The sequence below is a fragment of the Myotis nattereri genome, assembly GCF_964212035.1.
Source record: "Myotis nattereri genome assembly, chromosome: 14".
NCBI lineage: Eukaryota > Metazoa > Chordata > Mammalia > Chiroptera > Vespertilionidae > Myotis > Myotis nattereri.
Window position 1 is genome coordinate 18,438,795 of NC_138089.1, and position 18,855 is coordinate 18,457,649.

An 18,855-nucleotide genomic window follows, 5' to 3' on the forward strand; every position below is an offset into this window, starting at 1 on the left:
GCAATTCCAAGAGGAAAGTTCATCACAATAAATGCCTACATCAAGAAACAAGAAAAATCTCAATCTATACCATAAGGAACTAGAAAAAGAAAAATGACAAGTTAGTAGACGTAGCATGAAGGGGGGGGGGGAGATGGGGGTTTAATGGGGGGATTAGGACACATTTGTAATACCTTAACTAATAAAGAATTTTAAAAAAAGTTAGTAGACATTAGGAAATAACACAGCAGAAATAAAATAGAGACTAAAAAGACAATAGAAAAGATAAATGAAACTAAGAGCTGGTTCTTTGAAAAGATAAAATTGACAAATCTTCAGCTAGATTCACCAAGAAAAAAGATCTCAAATCAAAAATGAAAGCTATGTTATAGCTGATACCACAGAAATGTGAAGAATCATGAGAAGACTATGAAAAATAATATACCAAGAGATTTTAGAATCTATAATGGATAAATTCCTAGCAACATAAATCTAACAAGACTAAATTATGAATAGAATATTTAAACAGACTAGTAAGGAGAATGAGTAATCAAAAACCTCCCAACAAACAAGTCCACAACCAGATGGCTTCACTAGTAAGTTATACCAAACATTCAAAGAATTATTACCAGTACCTTAACAAGAAAATTGAATAAGGGAATGCTTCAAAGCTAATTTTATGAAATGAATATTACCCTGATACTGAAACCAGAAAAGTATGCCACAAGAAAGTATAATCACAACCCAATACCCCTCATGAACACACATGCAAAAATCACCAGCAAATATTAACAAAGTGAATTCAACAATACATTAAAATAATTATACACCATGAGGAAGTTTGATTTATTTCAGGGATACAAGGATGGTTCAGTACACACAAATCAATCAATGAGATATACCACTTTAATAAATAAAGAATACAGATTATATGATCATCTCAACAGAGGCAGAAAAGCATTTGACAAAATTCAACTTACATCCTATATAATAAAAGGCTAATATGCAAATAGACCGAACAACGGGACAACCGGTCAATATGATGCGCACTGACCCCCAGGGGACAGCAACACAGGAACTGCCCCCTGGTGGTCAGTGTGCTCCCATAGGCAGAGTGCCACTCAGTCAGAAGCCCTGGGCGGGGCTCAGCTGGCAAGCGCAGCAGCGATGGCAGGAGACTGTCCCGCCTCCGTGGCAACGCAAAGGATGTCCAACTGACAGCTTAGGCCCACAGAGAGGGGGCCTAAGCCATCAGTCGGAAATCCCCCAAGGGCTCCCAGACTGCGAGTTGGTGCAGTCCAGTCTGAAGGGTCCCCCCCCCCCCCGCCCAGTGCACAAATTTCATGAACTGGCCTCTAGTTTATAATAAAAACTCTCAAAGTGAGTAGAGAGGAAATGTACCTCAACATAACAGAGGTTTACATATGCAATGGTGAAAAGTTGAAAGCTTATTCTAAGACAGGAACAAGACAAAGTTTGCTCACTCTCGCCACTTTTATTCAAGACTAGAGGCCCGGTGCACAGATTCGTGCAATGGTGGGGTCTCTCAGCTTGGCCTGCACCCTCTTAGAATCCGGGACCCCTAAGGCAGCGGTTCTCAATCTGTGGGTCGCGACCCCTTTGGCAGTCAAACGACCCTTTCACAGGGGTCACCTAAGACCATCCTGCATATCAGATATTTACATTACGATTCATAACAGTAGCAACATTACAGTTATGAAGTAGCAACGAAAATAATCTTATGGTTGGGTCACAACAAGAGGAACTGTATTTAAAGGGCCAGATGGTTGAGAACCACTGCCTTAGAGGATATTGGACTACCGGTTTCCGTCCAATCTCCAGGGCCTGCGGAGATCAGGCTGAAACCAGCAGTCTACCATCCCCCAACAACGCAGTAGTGTGTGAAGCAGCAGGCAGCCAGGGAGGAACCCAAGGCTGGGCCGGGCGCCATAACGCTCCACTCATCCCGGCCCTGCTGTGCCTGCTGCCACTCAGTAGGACAATGCCACAGAGGCAGGAGAGGCTCACGCTGTCGCGCTGTGCTCGCCAGCTATGAACCCAAGCGTCTGCCACTCATCAGTCAGCTGAGTGGCTCTCGCACTATGGGAGCGCACTGACTGCCAGCGGGCAGCTCCTGTGTTGAGCATCTGCCCCTGGTGGTCAGTGTGTGTCATAGTGACCAAATGGTCACATAGGCTTTTATTTACTAGGTGTAGTAACACATATGTTGATATATATGCGGTTTGATATGTATGCTATTTTGTTGTATTGACAAGCTTCAAAACTTATGTCAAATTTGCTGAAGGTGTTAACATCATAGATATTTTTACACTTAAAAATGTCAAATTTCATGCCAAAAAAAGAGCATTTGCGGGAAGTTTTAATTCATTATTTTGAAGAGAAATGCTGCTGAATATTTCAGGAAGCTTATGGTGAACATGCTCCATCTCAAGATACTGTGAACACTGGTTTAAACGCTTTAAAAGTGATGATTTCGATATGAAAGACAAAGAACGTCCAGGTCAACCAAAAAATTTTGAAGACTAACAATGACAAGCATTATTGGATGAAGATTTGTGTCAAACTCCAAAACAACTTGCAGAAAGATTAAATGTTGCTCAGCAAACAATTTCCAATCGTGTACAAACAATGGGAAAGATTTTAAAGGAAAGAAAATGGGTGCCACATCAACTGAATCAAAGACAAATGGAAAACTGAGAAGTCATCAGTAAAATGTTGCTTCAATGGCACAAAAGAAATCGAATTGTGACTGGCGATGAAAAGGGGATTTGAGAATCCCAAATGCACAAAAATCATGGGTTGATCCAGGTCAACCATCAACATCAACTGCAAGGCCAAATCGCTTCTGAGAGAAGACAATGCTCTGTGTTTGGTGGGATCAGGAAGAGGTGGTGTATTATGAGCTTCTAAAATGAGGTGAAACTGTTGATACTGATTGCTACCGACAACAAATAATCAATTTGAACCACGCTTTGATGATGAAACGACCTGAATGTTCCAGAAGCCACGGCAAAGTAATTTTGCTTCATGATGACACACCATCACACACTTCAAAACCAGTTAAAGATACGTTAAAAGATCTTGCCTAGGAAGTGTTAACCCACCTACGGTATATACCAGACCTTGCTCCTTCAGATTACCACTTGTTCTGATTGATGGCACATGCACTTTCTGAGCAGCACTTTAAAACATTTGAAGAAGTGGAAAATTGGGTCTCTGAATGGTTTGCCTCAAAACAAGAAAAGTTCTATTGGGACGGTATCTACAAATTACCTGAAGGATGAGGAAATGTGTAGCTAGCGATAGACATTACTTTGAATAAAGCACTTTTGATGTTTCCCTTGAAATTATCATGTTTTCTTTAGTTACAAAATCCTCATTATTAACCTGTACACTGTACACCTAGTATATACTAGAGGCCCAGCACAAGGAATTTGTGTGCAGGTATGATCCCTAGGCCTGGCCTATCAGGGCCATCTTCCCGAGCTGCTTGCAGCCGGCTCCGCCCCCCCACTGCCACCAATCCCTGGTTCCGCTTTTGCTATTGGGTGATCTGTGCCTGATGGCTGGGGGAAGGAACTGAGAGGTCGGCTGTTCCCGCCTGCTTGCCGGCCCCACCCCTGCCATGGGTGGCCATCAGGCAATTGGAGACTGCCGGCCAGGAAAACAACCAAGAGATGGTCAGGGCACCGCACAGTGACTGGTCTAGCAGTCATTCTGCCATTAGGATCACTTTGCATATATAGGACTAGTGGCCCAGTGCATGAAATTCGTGCACACGGGGGGGGGGGGTGTCCCTCAGCCCGGCCTGCACCCTCTCCAATCTGGGACACCCCTGAGGGATAGGGCCTAAACTGGCAGTTGGACATCCCTCTTGCAAACCGGGACCACTGGCTCCTAACCACTTACCTTCCTGCCTGCCTGCTCGCCCCTAACCACTCGGCCGGCCTGCTTGCCCTCAACTGCTGCACCCCCCCCCCCCCCCCCCGCCGGCCTGCTTGCCCCCAACCGCCTCTGCCTTGGCCCTGCCACCATGGCTTTGTCTGGAAGGATGTCCAGAAGGTGTCCCCGTCTAATTCGCATATTACCCTTTTATTAGTATAGAGGCCTGGTGCATGGGTGGGGGTCAGCTGGCCTCCCCTAAAGGGGGCCCTGGATCGGGGTGGGGGTCCCTGCTGGGGGTGGAGGCTGGCCTGGGCGAGAAGCCACAGGCAGTTTTCAGACTGGCCATGCCAATTAGGGTGGGGGTCCCCGCTGGGGGGCGGGGCCAGCCTGAGCGACGATGGGCCTGGGGTGGTTTGCAGGTCGGCCACTCCTCCAATCAGGGTGGGGGTCCCCACTGGGGGGCGTGGCCCTGGGCAGTTTGCAGGCCAGCCACACCCCTAGCTTTGTCAGGGAGGACGTCCAAAAGACATTTGGTCTAATTAGCATATTACCGTTTTATTAGTATAGAGGCCCTGTGCACAAATTCATGCACAGGTAGAGTCCTTCAGCATGGCCTGCGGGGATCAGGATGAAACCGACAATCCAATGCCGCCTGCCGCTCCTGCTCAACCTGTCCCCACTGTGCCTGCTGCAGCTCACGCCCAGTCAGTCCTGATCTGGGGAAGCTCTGGCCCTCTGGATGGGCAGTGGGACACCCTTGCCAGCCTGGGATCTGGATCCATCCCACTGACCTTAGCACTGGTTGTTGGGAGCCACCTGGCAGCCGCTTTTATTTCATCCTTATGGAGCGTCTAAGGAGGGGAAGCGGCTGCAGTCAACCGGTTGTTCAGTTGCTTAGGCTGATATATATGTAGATAGCTAAGATAGGGAAGCAACTTAAGTGTCTATGAATGAATGAATGAAGAAATTTAGTATGAATACATACAATACTCATACACACAATGGAATATTATTCTGCCATAAAAAAATGAAATCTTAGTATTTGAGTCACATGGATGGACCCTGAGGACATTATGCTACGTGAAATATGTCAGAGAAAGACAAACACCACATACTAATAATCTCACTTATATGTGGAAACAAAAAAACAAACACATAGATATAGAGAACAGTTGGTGGGGTAGAGGAAGTGGGTGAAAGAAGGGTCAAAACAAACAAGCTACCAGCTATACAATAAGACATGGAGACATAACTTACATCATGGTAACTACAGCTGACCATTCAACTGTGAAGGTTAGAGGCATCAACTTCCAGCAAAATTGAAAATCCACATATAACTTCAGTTGGCCCTGCATATTCAGATTTCTGGCAGCAGAGTAACCCTTGAACAACACGGGTTTGAAACTGTGTGGATCAATGGAGCTACACAAGTCAATTAGAAAAAACCCACATATAACTGGACCAGTGCAATTCAAACCCATGTTGTTCAATGGTCAATTGTATTAAAAATACCATATTGAATATTTGCAAGTTGCTAAAAGCATAAATCTTAAAAGATCTCATGAAAAGAAAAAGTTTTAACTATGGTGCTAAATGTTCTTGTGATCATTTCAAAAATATAAAATTTTTAAATCATGATGTACACCTGAAACTAATATACATGTCGATTATACATCAATTGAAAAAAAAGGTAAAGAGAGCAGAAAGTTATTTTAAAAACAGAAAAAATGATTTTTGAGATAGATAGGTAGAGGCCTGAAAGAATTCATGTAAGCATGAAGACCTATGATAATGGTACCCACCTCACATGGATATTACCTTATTACTATGTAAAACTTTTAAATGAGCATGTAAAAACATGCTCAACATAATTAGTTACTCAATATCATTAGTTCACAATTATAATTGTGAACAAAGATATAGAGTAATTGTAACCCTCATACACTGCAGATGTGGAAATATAAAATGGTACAAGTATTCTGGAAAACAGTTTGATAGTTCCTCAAAATGCTAAACATAGTTACTATATGGCTTAGCAATGCTATTCATCTCTCCCAAGACACCTGCAAGTATATCTCTACATAATAACTTGCACATGAATGTTCATAGCAGTATACTCATAATAGCCAAAAATTAGAAGTAACCCAAATGCCCATCAACTAATGAAGGAATAAACAAATTGTAGGAAATTCATAAAATGAGTATTATTCAGTAATAAAAGAAAATGAAGTATTAACCCATAACACAACATGGATGAACTTTAAAACATTATGATAAAGTGAAAAAAAACAAACCCAGACACAAAAAGACCACACATTAGGTATGATTCCAATTATATGAAATGTCTGGAATAGGCAAATCTAGAGCTAGAAAGTAGATTAGTGGGTTGCCTAGACATGGAGAGGAGGGAGGAAATGGAATGACTGCTGATGGGTACTGGGTTTCTTTTTAGAGTGATAAAAATGTTCTAAAATTCATTGTGATGATGGTTATACAACTCAATACAAAAACTGAACTGTACTCTTTAAAAAACACTAGTTTATAAAAAGGTTTCATTTTATACTATGGGATTATATCTCAATAAAATTGTTATAAAGAAGTGAAAAACCAAGAGATCCTTTTACTTTTTAACTTACCAAAAACTTTGACTTCCTTAAATTATTAAACTTTAAATTACTTGAACTTAATTACAATTATGACTTTAATCTTAAGTAAAATTTAAACCAAATAACAATTTCTAAACAAATACCTGTTTGCACACCAGTATCCTTCTTAGGAGAGTTCGTAGAATTGATACAGGTGTTCATTTTACCACTGACTTCATCCAAGCCATGTCTTGAATTTGAAATGTTCTTAGTAGATTCATTAAATTCCACTTGAACTGTATCAAATGGAAGAGAAATAAATTTTGTGATAACATAATAGTTCAAGAATATTAATAGAAATTATGAGTAGCAGTAACTATGCGCAAGTCTTTAATTAATCAATATGAACAATGCAAAATAATTTAGAAGGGCTAGCCTAATGTTTCTTATAAAAAGTTACCTTCATTCTAATCCCTTCTTGAATATAGGGAGACTACTCAATAGATGTCTCGATAAAAATAGGTACAAAATATTCACTTTACATACTCTGAGCAAAATAAAAAAACATAGGTGAAAAGTATATTATTATTTAGTTGTACTCTTAAGACAATTTCCCAAATAAAATATGTATTATAAAGATATATTAGTTCAAGGTCTAAAATTCTTTTAAAAATATTTAATTAATAGTTGTGTTAAAAGTATTAAAAATAGTCAATTATTTAAAATCAACTTCAAAAAACATTACAAATAGAATTCTAGTTAAGTATTTACCGCCAAGATTTTTAATCAGCCTAGAAGGGTCATGTCCCTTTTGAGCCAATTCTCGGATCCTCTGTTCTTGCTTTAGTCTCTGTGCCAGCTCCTGTGCTCTCTGCACTGTCTGGAAGAGTTCATTTGTCTTGACAGTTATAATTTCCTATCAATATTAAAGTAAAGAAATGTATTAAGTAAATTACCAAACACATACAAACTTAAATATTCTCTCTCAGTAGATATTTTCTAAGCTCCTTCTATGTACCCAGTTGTATTCAAGATACTAGAAGAGTCAACAGAGAAAATTCCTTCCCTTTGGTAGCTTACATTTTAATATCTTTTTTTTTTTTTAAAAGCAGTCAGTCTTTAATTTTAGTCACTCTGGTAGATATAAAATGGCATTTCATTGTGGTTTTAATTTACATTTCACTGATAACAAATGGGACTGAGCTACTTTTTAAATATTCACTGGCTGTTTTTCTTCTGTAAAGTGGTAAAGTACCTGTTCCAGACTTTTGCTCATTCTTCCATTGGGTTTTTGTCTTTTTTGTTGTTGGTTTATACAATTTTAATTTTTTAAGATTATTATTATTGATTTCAGAAAGGAAGGGAGAAAGAGAGCTAGAAACATCAGTGAGAGAGAATCACTGATTGGCTGCCTCCCGCATGACCCCCATGGGGAATAGAGCCCACAACTCAGGTATATGCCCTGACCAGGAATCGAATCGTGACCTCCTGGTTCATAGGTCAACGCTCAACCATTAAGGCACACTGGCCAGGCTATTTTTCAATTAGAGTTGACATACAATATTATATTACTTTCAGGAGTACAACATAGTAACTAGACATTTATATACTTACAACATACCAACAAGTCTAGTAGTACCTACCCATCTGACACCACATAGACATTACAATATTATTGACCATATTCCCGCTGCTGTACTTTACATCCCCATGACTGTTTTTATGACTGGCAATTTGCACATCTTAAACCATTCCCCTTTTTCACCTAACCCTCCCCTCCATCTGCCAAACCATCAAAATTATCTCTTTATTTATGAGTCTCTCTATGTGCTGTTTATTTTGGTTTTTAGATTCCACATGCAAGTGAAATCATGGTATTGACTTTTCTCTAACTCACTCACTTCATTTAGCATAATTCCCTCTACATCAATTCCATGTTGTTGGAGATGGCAAGATTCCATTCTTTGTGACTTAGTAATATTCCATTGTACATATGTACCACCTGTTTTACACATTTGTCTATTAATGGACACTTAGTTTAATTCCATATCTTGGCTGCTGTAAATAATGTTGCAATGAGCATAGGGATATATATGTCTTCATGAATCAGTGTTTGGGGTTTCTTCAGATAAATACCCAGAAGTGGAATTGCTGGATCCTTCTTTGTCTCTTGCTATAGCCTTTGTTTTACAGTCTATTTTGTCTGATATAAATATTGCTACCCCAGTTTTTTTGCTGTTTCCAGTGCATGAAATATCTTTTTTCATTGCTTTATTTTCAGTCTGTGTCTTCCTAGCTGAAGCGGGTCTCCTGTATGTAGTATATGTATGGGTCTTGTTTTCTTATCCATTCAGCCACCCTATTTCTTTCATTTGGAGCATTTAATTGATTTTCATTTAAAGTAACTATTGGTAGGTATGTAGTTACTCATGTTTTATATTTTTATTTTTTGTCTTTTGAATTACAAATGTTCGATGTCCCTTGAACATTTCTTGTAATACTGGTTTGATGATGAATGCCTTTAGCCTTTTCTTATCTGACAAACTCTTTAATTGTCCTTTGATTCTAAATGACAGCTTTGCTAGATAAAGTAATCTTGGTTGTAGGTCCTTGCTTTTCATCACTTTAAATATTTCATTACCAATCCCTTCTGGCCTACCAGTTTCCTTGAGAAATCAGCTGACGGTTTGTGGTAGCTCCTTTGTACGTAATTAACTGATTTTGTCTTGCTGATTTTAAGATTCTCTTTGTCTTTAACCTTTGACATTTTAATTATGATGTGTCTTGGTGTGGTCCTCTTTGGGTTCATCTTGTTTAGGACTCTCAGTGCTTCCTGGGCTTGTATGTCTATATTCTTCACCAGTTTAGGAGAATTTCCCATCATTATTTCTTTAAATAGATTTCCAGTTCCTTGCTCTCTCTTCCCCTTCTAGTACTCCTGTGTTAAGAATGTTAGTATGATTGAAGTAGTCCCAGAGACCCCTTAATGTAGCCTCATTTTGGGGGATTTTTTTTCTTGTTGCTGTCCTGACTGATTTTCTGCTACTTTATCTTCCAAATCTCTGCTTCATTTAAACTACTGTTGATTCCCTTGAATATATTCTTCATTTCAGTCATTGTATTCTGCACATCTGATTGGCTCTTTTTTTATATTTTCTATCTCCATTTTTATGTTTCCTGTCTCTTTGTTGAAGTTCTCACTGAGATAATCTAACTATTCATTCTTCCCTGAATTTCACTGATCAGCCTTATAACCAGTGTTTTGAACTCTACATCTCGTAGACTGCATGTCTCCATTTTATTTAATTAGTTTTCTGGTATTTTGTTCTGTTCTTTCATTTGGGACATGGTTCTTAGTCTCCTCATTTGCCTGCCTTCCTGCATTTATTTATATGTATTATGTAGAACTGCTATGTCTCCCAGTCTTAGTACAGTGGCCTTATGTAATAGGTGTCCTATGGTACTGACTGGCTCAATCTACCTGGTCCTATGTGTGGGTTGTGTGTTCTGTGGAATTGACCCTCAGGCTGACTGGTTGTGAAGGCTGGCCTTGTTTACAGCACAGGAACTCTTGTGCAGGGATTTACCCTAATTTTATCAAGGCTCTGGTGCCTGCAGAGTCTACCGTTTCGGTGTATCCTTTGTGGAGGTGATTGGGTGGTACTCTGGTGTGGTCTGAAGCTGGCACTGGGTGTATTTGTTCTGGAGCATCTTAGGAGAGGCTCTGGTGCAGCCAAGGTAGGCTACTGCCTATGCCTTGCCCGGGGCCACTTGGTATAAGACAAAGTGATCTGAGGATGGTTGCCATTGATGCTGGGCTTGGTGGTACGTGGGAGAGGCTAAGCTGTGAACTGAGGCAAGCTGCCACTAGTGCCAGAGTTGGGGCTGCCTAGCAAGAGATACAGAACACATTGAGGCCCGATGTTACTTATCTGGAATTTGTGAACCCTTGAGATTTCAGGACTGTCTGAGGCATGAGCTAAGACAGGCTGTTTGTATGGAAAAGCCACTGGAAGCAACTTGGGTGGGCCCAAAAGTTGGGTGGGGCAGGGTGTCAGGGAATCAACAGATGGGATGACTGCTATTAGCCAGAATGATGAGTAGTCAGATCTGGCATCGCTTAAGCCTGCAGGCTGGGTGTGGGTTGGGCACAACAAAGAAACAATGGCTTCTGCCAGCACTTAAGTCTAGGAGAAAGCTGACCATACAACCCTTGGCCTGAAGCCAGACAATTCAGTTCTACTCCATATGTCCACTGAGCTTTTCAAGTTGCTGCCCCAGAGCTGAAGATCAGAGTGAGTGACTGTCAGCAAGTAAGTCTGTGCACTCCAGGACACCTCCATCTTACTCCACAATCTCTGCTGGTTTTGAAGTCAAAGTTAGGGGGGACTTCTCTTCCTGGCAATGGAACCCCGGGCTGGGGAGCCTGCTATGGAGCTGGGACTCCTCGCTCCTCAGGGGGACCTCTGCAGCTGAGACATCCCTCTCAATTTTTAACCACTACATGCAGGTGTGGAAACAGCCAGATCCACATCTCTGTGCTTCCTACCAGTCTCCACCTGGCTTCTTCTGTATATCCTTAGTTATAAGACTTCTGTTCAGCTAGACTTCAGGTGATAATCAATGATAGCTGTTCTGCAGTTTAGCTGTAATTTGGATGTAATCGTGGGAGGAGATGAGCACATCTACCTACTCCAACATCTTGACCAGAAGTTTAAACTTTTTCTACAGCTTCGTTAGACCACAAATATAAGAACTAGTTTACATTCAATTTATACTAATAAAGCTTTCAAAGTTTCTAAACCAATGGTCAATTCCATCAGAATTCTATTAAGATTAAAAATAGATTACTAAGAGGTAAAACACAAATCTTATGGGCATTTATTGCAATTCAAGCAAAAGATACTTTGATTTTCTTCATGTATATAGTTATACATGAAAAAACAACACATAGTTAACTATTTCATAGTAGTTGACTCAGCCTATTCAACATAATGAAATCAGAACCCAGACCATGTGTCCCTTCACTAATTTTGAAGGTTGCAAGTGCAAAAGGCAAGAAATGTTTGCTTTCAGCCCCACCTCCCTACTCCAAAGGAAGTGCTCTATGTTCTACTTTGTAAACCTCAAGAATCTTTGGTAATTGAGCCCTGACTGGTTTGGCTCAGTGGATAGAGCGTCGGCCTGCAGACTGAAAGGTCCCAGGTTTGATTCCGGTCAAGGGCATGTACCTTGGTTGCTGGCACATCCCCAGTGGGGGGTGTGCAGGAGGCAGCTGATCGATGTTTCTCTCTCATCGATGTTTCTGACTCTATCTCTCTCCCTTCCTCTCTGTAAGAAATCAATAAAATATATTAAAAAAAAAAAAAGAATCTTTGGTAATTGATGTCAATGTATGAGTTGCTCTTTGTCAACTCAGCTTGACACCACCATACCTATACTGTCTGTACCATTTAATATAGCAATTCTCCAAGCCAACCAGATATCTACTCTTTTTATTTTCACGTATTAAATTTTTGGATATCTAGTCTTTTTAAAAGACCCTTAATTAGCACAGAGGAAACCTCTAACATAGCAACAAACTGTATTATCAATCCCTGTCAATCACTCTACATATAAATGCTCCTATTCACCAGAGAATAAAGACAAAAAGGCCAATCATTTTCTTAACATTTCTAGAACATTAATATATTAAAAATCACTTAGAAAACATTTCAAGACCAAGCACATGGATAATTTTTGTTTTGTGCTATAACTCATCTTGACTTCCTTCTTAGTGGAGAAAAAAACCCAAGCAATATAACATTTGTGAACTAATCACTAATCATTTGAAATAAAACCTTCTCCAGAATGCTCCTTAACTTTCATAACTTTCTTTATGCAAATCTTTAATGTTTCCCCATAAAGCTTTACAATTTCAAAATACATGAAAATGTTTAACTTTCGGTTATTTTTACTTTAAGAACACATCCACTTTTACTCTAAAATATTACAGTTAGAATATAAATACCTACTTCCTTTTGTTTTTGCTTAAGTATGTCTTCTTCATACTGTTTCTGCATCTCTTCTCGTTCCCGTACTAGGCGAAGCTCCTCTTCTTGTTCTTCCTTCTTTCTTTGCTCTTCTTGCAACTGCTTCTTCCTACGCTTTTCTTCTACCTGAGCAGAGATGGCTTTCTAGACATAAATAATCATATAAATCACTGCCACAAACTTAAAAAAACCCAGGATACATTTGCTTTGGTGTTTCTAAACCAAACACCAAAACAAATAAGTTTCTCAGTATACAGAAAGTAATTCTCATCCTGACGGAATTCAGGAGAACTAAAAATATCCAATATTAACGTAAGATTTAGTACCATTTCATATATGCAATCTATATATTAAAAATCTTCTCAAAATATTAAGCCAATCTGGGAAAGACAAATATCACATGATCTCACTTATTTGCGGAATCTAATGAACAAAATGAACTGATTAACAAAATAAGACCCAAAGAGAAGAGATAAACCAAAGAACTTATATACTTACTAGTGGCCCAGTGCATGAATTTGTGCACATCAAAAGGAAATTAATTACAATATTTTGATATCGCTATTTGCCCTTTCTCTACAACATAAGTGTCAACCAAACTCACGATCAACAAATGACAGATCGAAACACATGTGTGATTGGCGCCACTGAGAGCTTTGTCTGTATCATGCATGCGGGAGTCAACTAAGCCTCTTATATATAAAATAAACTTGCTTAATTAGACCTGCTTTCTGATTTAGCTAAACTTTTTCCAGCCCAGTGAAGCACCCCAACTTCTCTTTCAGGTAATTGTCAGCAACACAGCAGTAAATATCAACACAAAGATTATTATTGTAGATCACGCAGGGAGAACAAAGAGTAAAATACTTAACTGCAGCAGTGTTTGACTATATTCTGCGCAGTCAGAAAACCTGAAGTCATTTTCAAGGTCCACCATTTCTTACTTCTTTTCAGTTGGGTCAAGTTTCTAAATCTCCGTTTTCTGGCTAATGAAAATAGGATTCCACCGAGTCTCCTATCTACCTACTCCAGGCCTTCTGTGAGGATCAAATGAGATGAGACATGTGAAAACACTTCACAGATATTTGATTAAAGTGTAAAATGTTTCCACCTGGCTATTATACAAGTTGTGTTCCTGGGCTGAAGAAACTGCAAGGAGGCTAGTCACTAGGGATAAGAAGCCAGGCATTGCTACATGAGGTCATTACCCGGTGCCCACAGCGACTATTTCCGGGCTGGGCTGGGGGTCATATTTTGCACCATCGGGTCTCAGCAGCGTCGGCTGCAATTTGTTGGGGTGTCGCTCCAGGTGGTGGCGGGGCTGTGTCCCACTTGGGGGAAGCCAAGTTTTGCTTTGTGGGTGCCAGGTCCATGGTGCCGATTATTGTTAAACTAGAGACCCGTTGCACGAAGAGATTCATGCAATAGGCCTTCCATCCCCCGGCTGCTGGCACCGGTTTTCCTCTGGCACCCGGGACCCAGGCCTTCGCTCCGGCTGCAGCCGAGAAGCGAAGCCTCTTCAGCCTTCAGTCTTCGCTGCTCCGTCTGGAGCCTGCAGTCTTAGCTCCACACCTGCGTATGCAAATTAACCACCATCTTTGTTGGGTTAATTTGCATATTCTCCTGATTCACTGGTGAGCGTAGTGGAGGGACGGTCAATTTACATGTTTGTCTATTAGGTAAGATGTCCTGTCACTAGGGAGAGGAAGACGGGCGTTGCTACATTATGTCACTACCCAGTGCCCACAGCCACTGTTTCCAGGCTGGGCTGGGCTATGGGCCGCATTTTGTGCCATGGAGTCTTGGCAGCATAGGCTGCGATTTGGTGGGCTGTCACTCCAGGGTGGTGGCAGGGCCTGTGTCCCACTTGGGGGAAGCTGAGTATTGCTTTGTCGGCACCGGGTCTGTGGTGCCGTCTCTTTGTAAATGACCAGTGCACGTCACAGCAGCTCCTGCATTGAGTGTCTACCGCTGGTGGTCAGTACACTTCATAGCCAGAGGGACACTTAACATATTAACCTTTTATAGATATCGATATGCATGGACACAGGCAACAGAGTAGTGAAGACCTGGGGGTGTGGGGAGGGGCTGGGAGGAGGAAAATGGTAGATATCTGTAATAGTAACATCAATAAAAGATATATTATAAATAAATAAATAAATCTATATGCTTTTCTCCTGCTTAAAAAAATTCTTCCCTTCTGCCAGCCGGTATGGTTCAGTTGGTTGAGCATCATCCCATATACCAAGATGTTACTGGTTTGATTCCCAGGAAAGGCAGATGCCCGGGTTGTGGGCTCGATCCCCAGTAGAAGACATATAGGAGGCAGCCTATCGATGTTTCTCTCTCCCTCCCCCTCTGTCTTCCTCTGTGTCTAACATCAATAAAAACATATTTTTAAAAATCTTTCCTTCTGGAAAGCAGGTAGCTGTACTATGAGTATAAACCTAATGTAATGCCAGTTAGAGTAGGGATTAGATTGATCAAGGGATTGGACAGGGCCAATGCTGTAAGTTTATAATGAATTTTTAATTTCCATTTACTTAGGTATCTATTGGCCATAAATAAGGCAAAGAACAATACTTTACAATGCAATACCTGATGTTCTAACTGTTTTTGTCGCCGCCTGTCTCGTTCTTCAATTTGAGCTGGGTCCAAGAGAGCAGTCATAGAACGGAGAAAGCTGGCAAGATAGATACATTAGCTATTTAAAACCATCAAAATATGAATTTAACAAGATACTAAATCATTTTTGTTTGGAATATATCTATAATCATTCCTACTTTACAGAAAAATACCAAACCTGAAATAGAATATCAACTGAAATACTATAAATATAATAAGTCCTAAAAAAGCATACTTTTTAAAACATCAATAAATACTGAAGTATGAACTTACTTTGTTTTTTGACTGTTTGGGATTGCTGCATCTCTAACAGGTTTTGCTATATACTCCTCTTCTAAAGGTTCAATCTGGCTTCCAGTTGTAGGTGTATAAACACTCCTGACATCAGCCAGCTCCTGAGGGTCCGGAGAGATACAGAAGTACTCTGGTTGTTTGTATGTTGACCGAGAGGACAGCTGAGACTGAGAATCAAAATGCACTGCCCATCTGTCATGTTCCTCACCCTAATTATGACAAATAAGAATTGCTAAGAATGTTTCCAATTGTTCTCACATATAAAATCTTAAATGACAATCAAACATGATTTCTAAGTCACCATGCAGAATAGAATAAGCATCATAAAAATTAACAAAACTGCCTTTTGTATTGATTCCATATACGTTTAGATAAATAGCTTGGAGAATAAGAGAAATTCAAAGAATTAGGAAATTTCTAAAAAGTTACAAGAAACTATGCAAAATGCAGTATTAAATGCATCAATGAAAGGGTCACAAGAATAAATGTAGAATAACTCATATAATCTAGTCTTGTCAAATAGTTTCAGAATATCTTTAAGATTAAAAACTTTGAAATTCACACCAGTCAAAGTGGCTAGCATCAATAAATCAACAAACAACAAATGTTGGTGAGGATATGGGGGAAAGGGAACCCTTGTGTAACTGTTGGTGGGAATGTAAATTGGTGCATCCACTATGGAAAAGTATGGCGGTTCCTCAAAAAATTAAAAACAGAACTATCTTATGACCCATCAGTTCCACTTCTGGGTATTTATCTGAATAAATAAAAAATACTAATTCAGAAAGATACATGCATCCCTCTGTTCATTGTTGCATTATTTACAATAGACCAGATATGGAAGCAACCTAAATGTCCATCAACAGACAACTGGATAAAGATGATGTGGTATATAAATATATATATTATATATATATAAATACATACATTATATATATATATAAATATATATATGAAGAGATGCATATATATATGCATACACACATACACACACACACACACAATAGGACAATAGCCATAAAAAAAATGAAATTTTACCATTTGCAACAACATGGATGAACCTAGAGGGTATTATGCTAAGTAAATAGTCAGACAGAGAAAGAAAAATACCACATGATTTCTTATACGTGAACTATTTTTAAAAAAAATATATTTTTATTGATTTCAGAGAGGAAGGGAGAAGGAGAGAGAGAAAAACATCATGATGAGAGAGAATCATTGTTTGGCTGCCTCCTGCATGCCCCACACTGAGTATAGAGCACACAACCCAGGCATGTGCCCAGACCTGGAATCGAACCCTGAACTCCTGGTTCATAGGTCAATGCTCAACCACTGAGCCACACCAGTCAGGCTGTCAAATATTAAAAAAAAAAAAAAAAAAAAAAGCCCAGATTAGCTCAGTGGATAGAGCATCAGTCTGCAGACAGAAGGGTCCAGAGTTCAATTCCAGTCAAGGACACGTACCTCGGTTGCAGGCTCCTCCCCGGCCCTGGTGGGGTGTGTGTGGGAGGCAACCAATCAATGTGTCTCTCTCACAATAATGTTTCTCTCTCTGTCTTTCCCTCTCCCTTCCACTCTCTCAAAAAATAAAAAAAATCAATGGAAAAAATATCCTTGGGTGAGGATTAACAAAAATAAAAAAACAAAACAGAAATGGACTCACAGATACAGAGAACAAGCTGACTGACAGTTGCCGGATGAGAGGGGATTTGGGAGCTAAGTGAAAAAGATAAAGGGATTAATAAGTACAAATCGGCAGTTACAGAATAGTTACAGGGTGTAAAAGACAGCACAGGGAATATACTAGTATTCAATCTATAATAATAAAAGCATAATATGCTAATTAGACCGGACGTCCTTTTGGACGAAGCCCGGGTGCCTGCTGGTGGCTGGAGGGAAGCCTGGGTTCTGGGTGCCAGAGGGAAGCCGGTGCCATCAGCCGGGGGAAGGAAGGCCCACTCTTGCAGAATTTCGTACATCAGGCCTCTAATAATATAATAACTATGTATGGTGCCAGGTGGGTACTACACTTATGGCAAGGGAGAATCACTTCATGAATTATATAAATGTCTAACCACTATGCTGTATACCTGAAACTAATGTAATATTGAATGTCAACTGTAATTGAAAAAACATTTTTCACTTTGAAATTATTTTTTCCATTTATATCCATAAAACTTTGTAAGCTACCTTTGAAGATACAATTTTTTCTTCTATTTTTCTTTGCCCGTCATCTTCTATTTGTTTGTTCAACTCTTCAATCCATTTGCTCTGCTGTTCTTGTTTCACACCACTGAAAGGGTGTTCTGGCAGGACTGCTTCCTAAATAATAGTCATCAATACCATTTAAAGTACAGATTTTTTTTTCTAACCACTTTATATTTACAAATCTTAACCATAGTTTACACAAATTTAATATAATAAATTTATTTCTAAGAACAGAAATAATTTTAAACAAAAAATTCTAGTATACAAGAATTAAGCAGATATGTTTTGATTTTCAGAATCATATTTGTAACATATACTAAAAGATACAAGATAAATACAGGGTGGGTGAAAGTAGGTTTACAGTTCTGAGTACACAAAAACACAGTTTATTCTTGTATTATTATTAATTATTGTATTATTTTCTATACGTACAACTGTAAACCTACTTGTACCCTACCCTGTATAAGGAAAGGAAATTTTCTAATGAAAAAATAGAAAATTATTTCTCCAAAGCAATGATAGTTTCCAAAATTCTAACCTAAAATAGTCTCACTTAGATTTGGAAAGGAGTTATATTGATAATTTAAAATAGATGAATACTGTTCTACATTTGGCTTCAAAATACAAAAAATATTGCCCTTGGACCCAGAGCCAGGAGGATAGGAGACCAACTTTCTCTATTGAATAGTAATGTCTTTTTCTAGGATGCCCTTCTTTTCCATTTCTGCTACTATAGCCCTATCACAATCTATGTCATTTCAATAAGAAAAATATATTGTGCCGTGACTGATGTGGCCCAGTTGGTTGAGTGTCATCCCGTGCACCGGAAGGTTATTGCTTCAATTCCCAGTCAGGGCACATACCCAAATTGTGGGTCCGATGCCTGGTCGGGATACATACAGGACACAACCAATCAATGTTTCTCTCTCACATTGATGTTTCTCTCTCTCTCCCTTCCTCCCTTTTTCCCTTCCACTCTCAAAAAAATCAATGATAATAAAAAAGTAGAATTATCAAAAAACTTATTATAGTGTCCAGATTAAATTTTGAATTCTAAGAAAGCAAAAAATAAAAAAGTACTATAAAAATTTGTTGTTGCTTTACCTTATGAGAGTTAGTATGCTCTAACAAAAAGAAAAGAATGTACTGTATTCTACTCAAATTGCCTTAAATGCAACAGCTAAGCAACAAGCATTTTGTTGTGAAATAACTGCAAGACGTAATTC

General features: G+C 39.4%; 1 protein-coding gene across 1 annotated transcript in view; it reads right to left on the reverse strand.

Moving 5' to 3' along the window:
* Nucleotides 1-18,855, reverse strand: part of CCDC66 (coiled-coil domain containing 66) — a 72,297-nt gene that overhangs the window by 7,390 nt on the left and 46,052 nt on the right. Inside the window, exons 9-14 of the mRNA XM_081105972.1 lie at nucleotides 17,612-17,743; nucleotides 15,401-15,630; nucleotides 15,101-15,185; nucleotides 12,485-12,646; nucleotides 7,242-7,386; nucleotides 6,635-6,766 (exon numbers count right to left, since the gene is read on the reverse strand). Of these exons, the coding sequence (XP_080962098.1) occupies nucleotides 6,635-6,766; nucleotides 7,242-7,386; nucleotides 12,485-12,646; nucleotides 15,101-15,185; nucleotides 15,401-15,630; nucleotides 17,612-17,743 (886 nt within the window). The remainder of the gene's footprint in view (nucleotides 1-6,634; nucleotides 6,767-7,241; nucleotides 7,387-12,484; nucleotides 12,647-15,100; nucleotides 15,186-15,400; nucleotides 15,631-17,611; nucleotides 17,744-18,855) is intronic.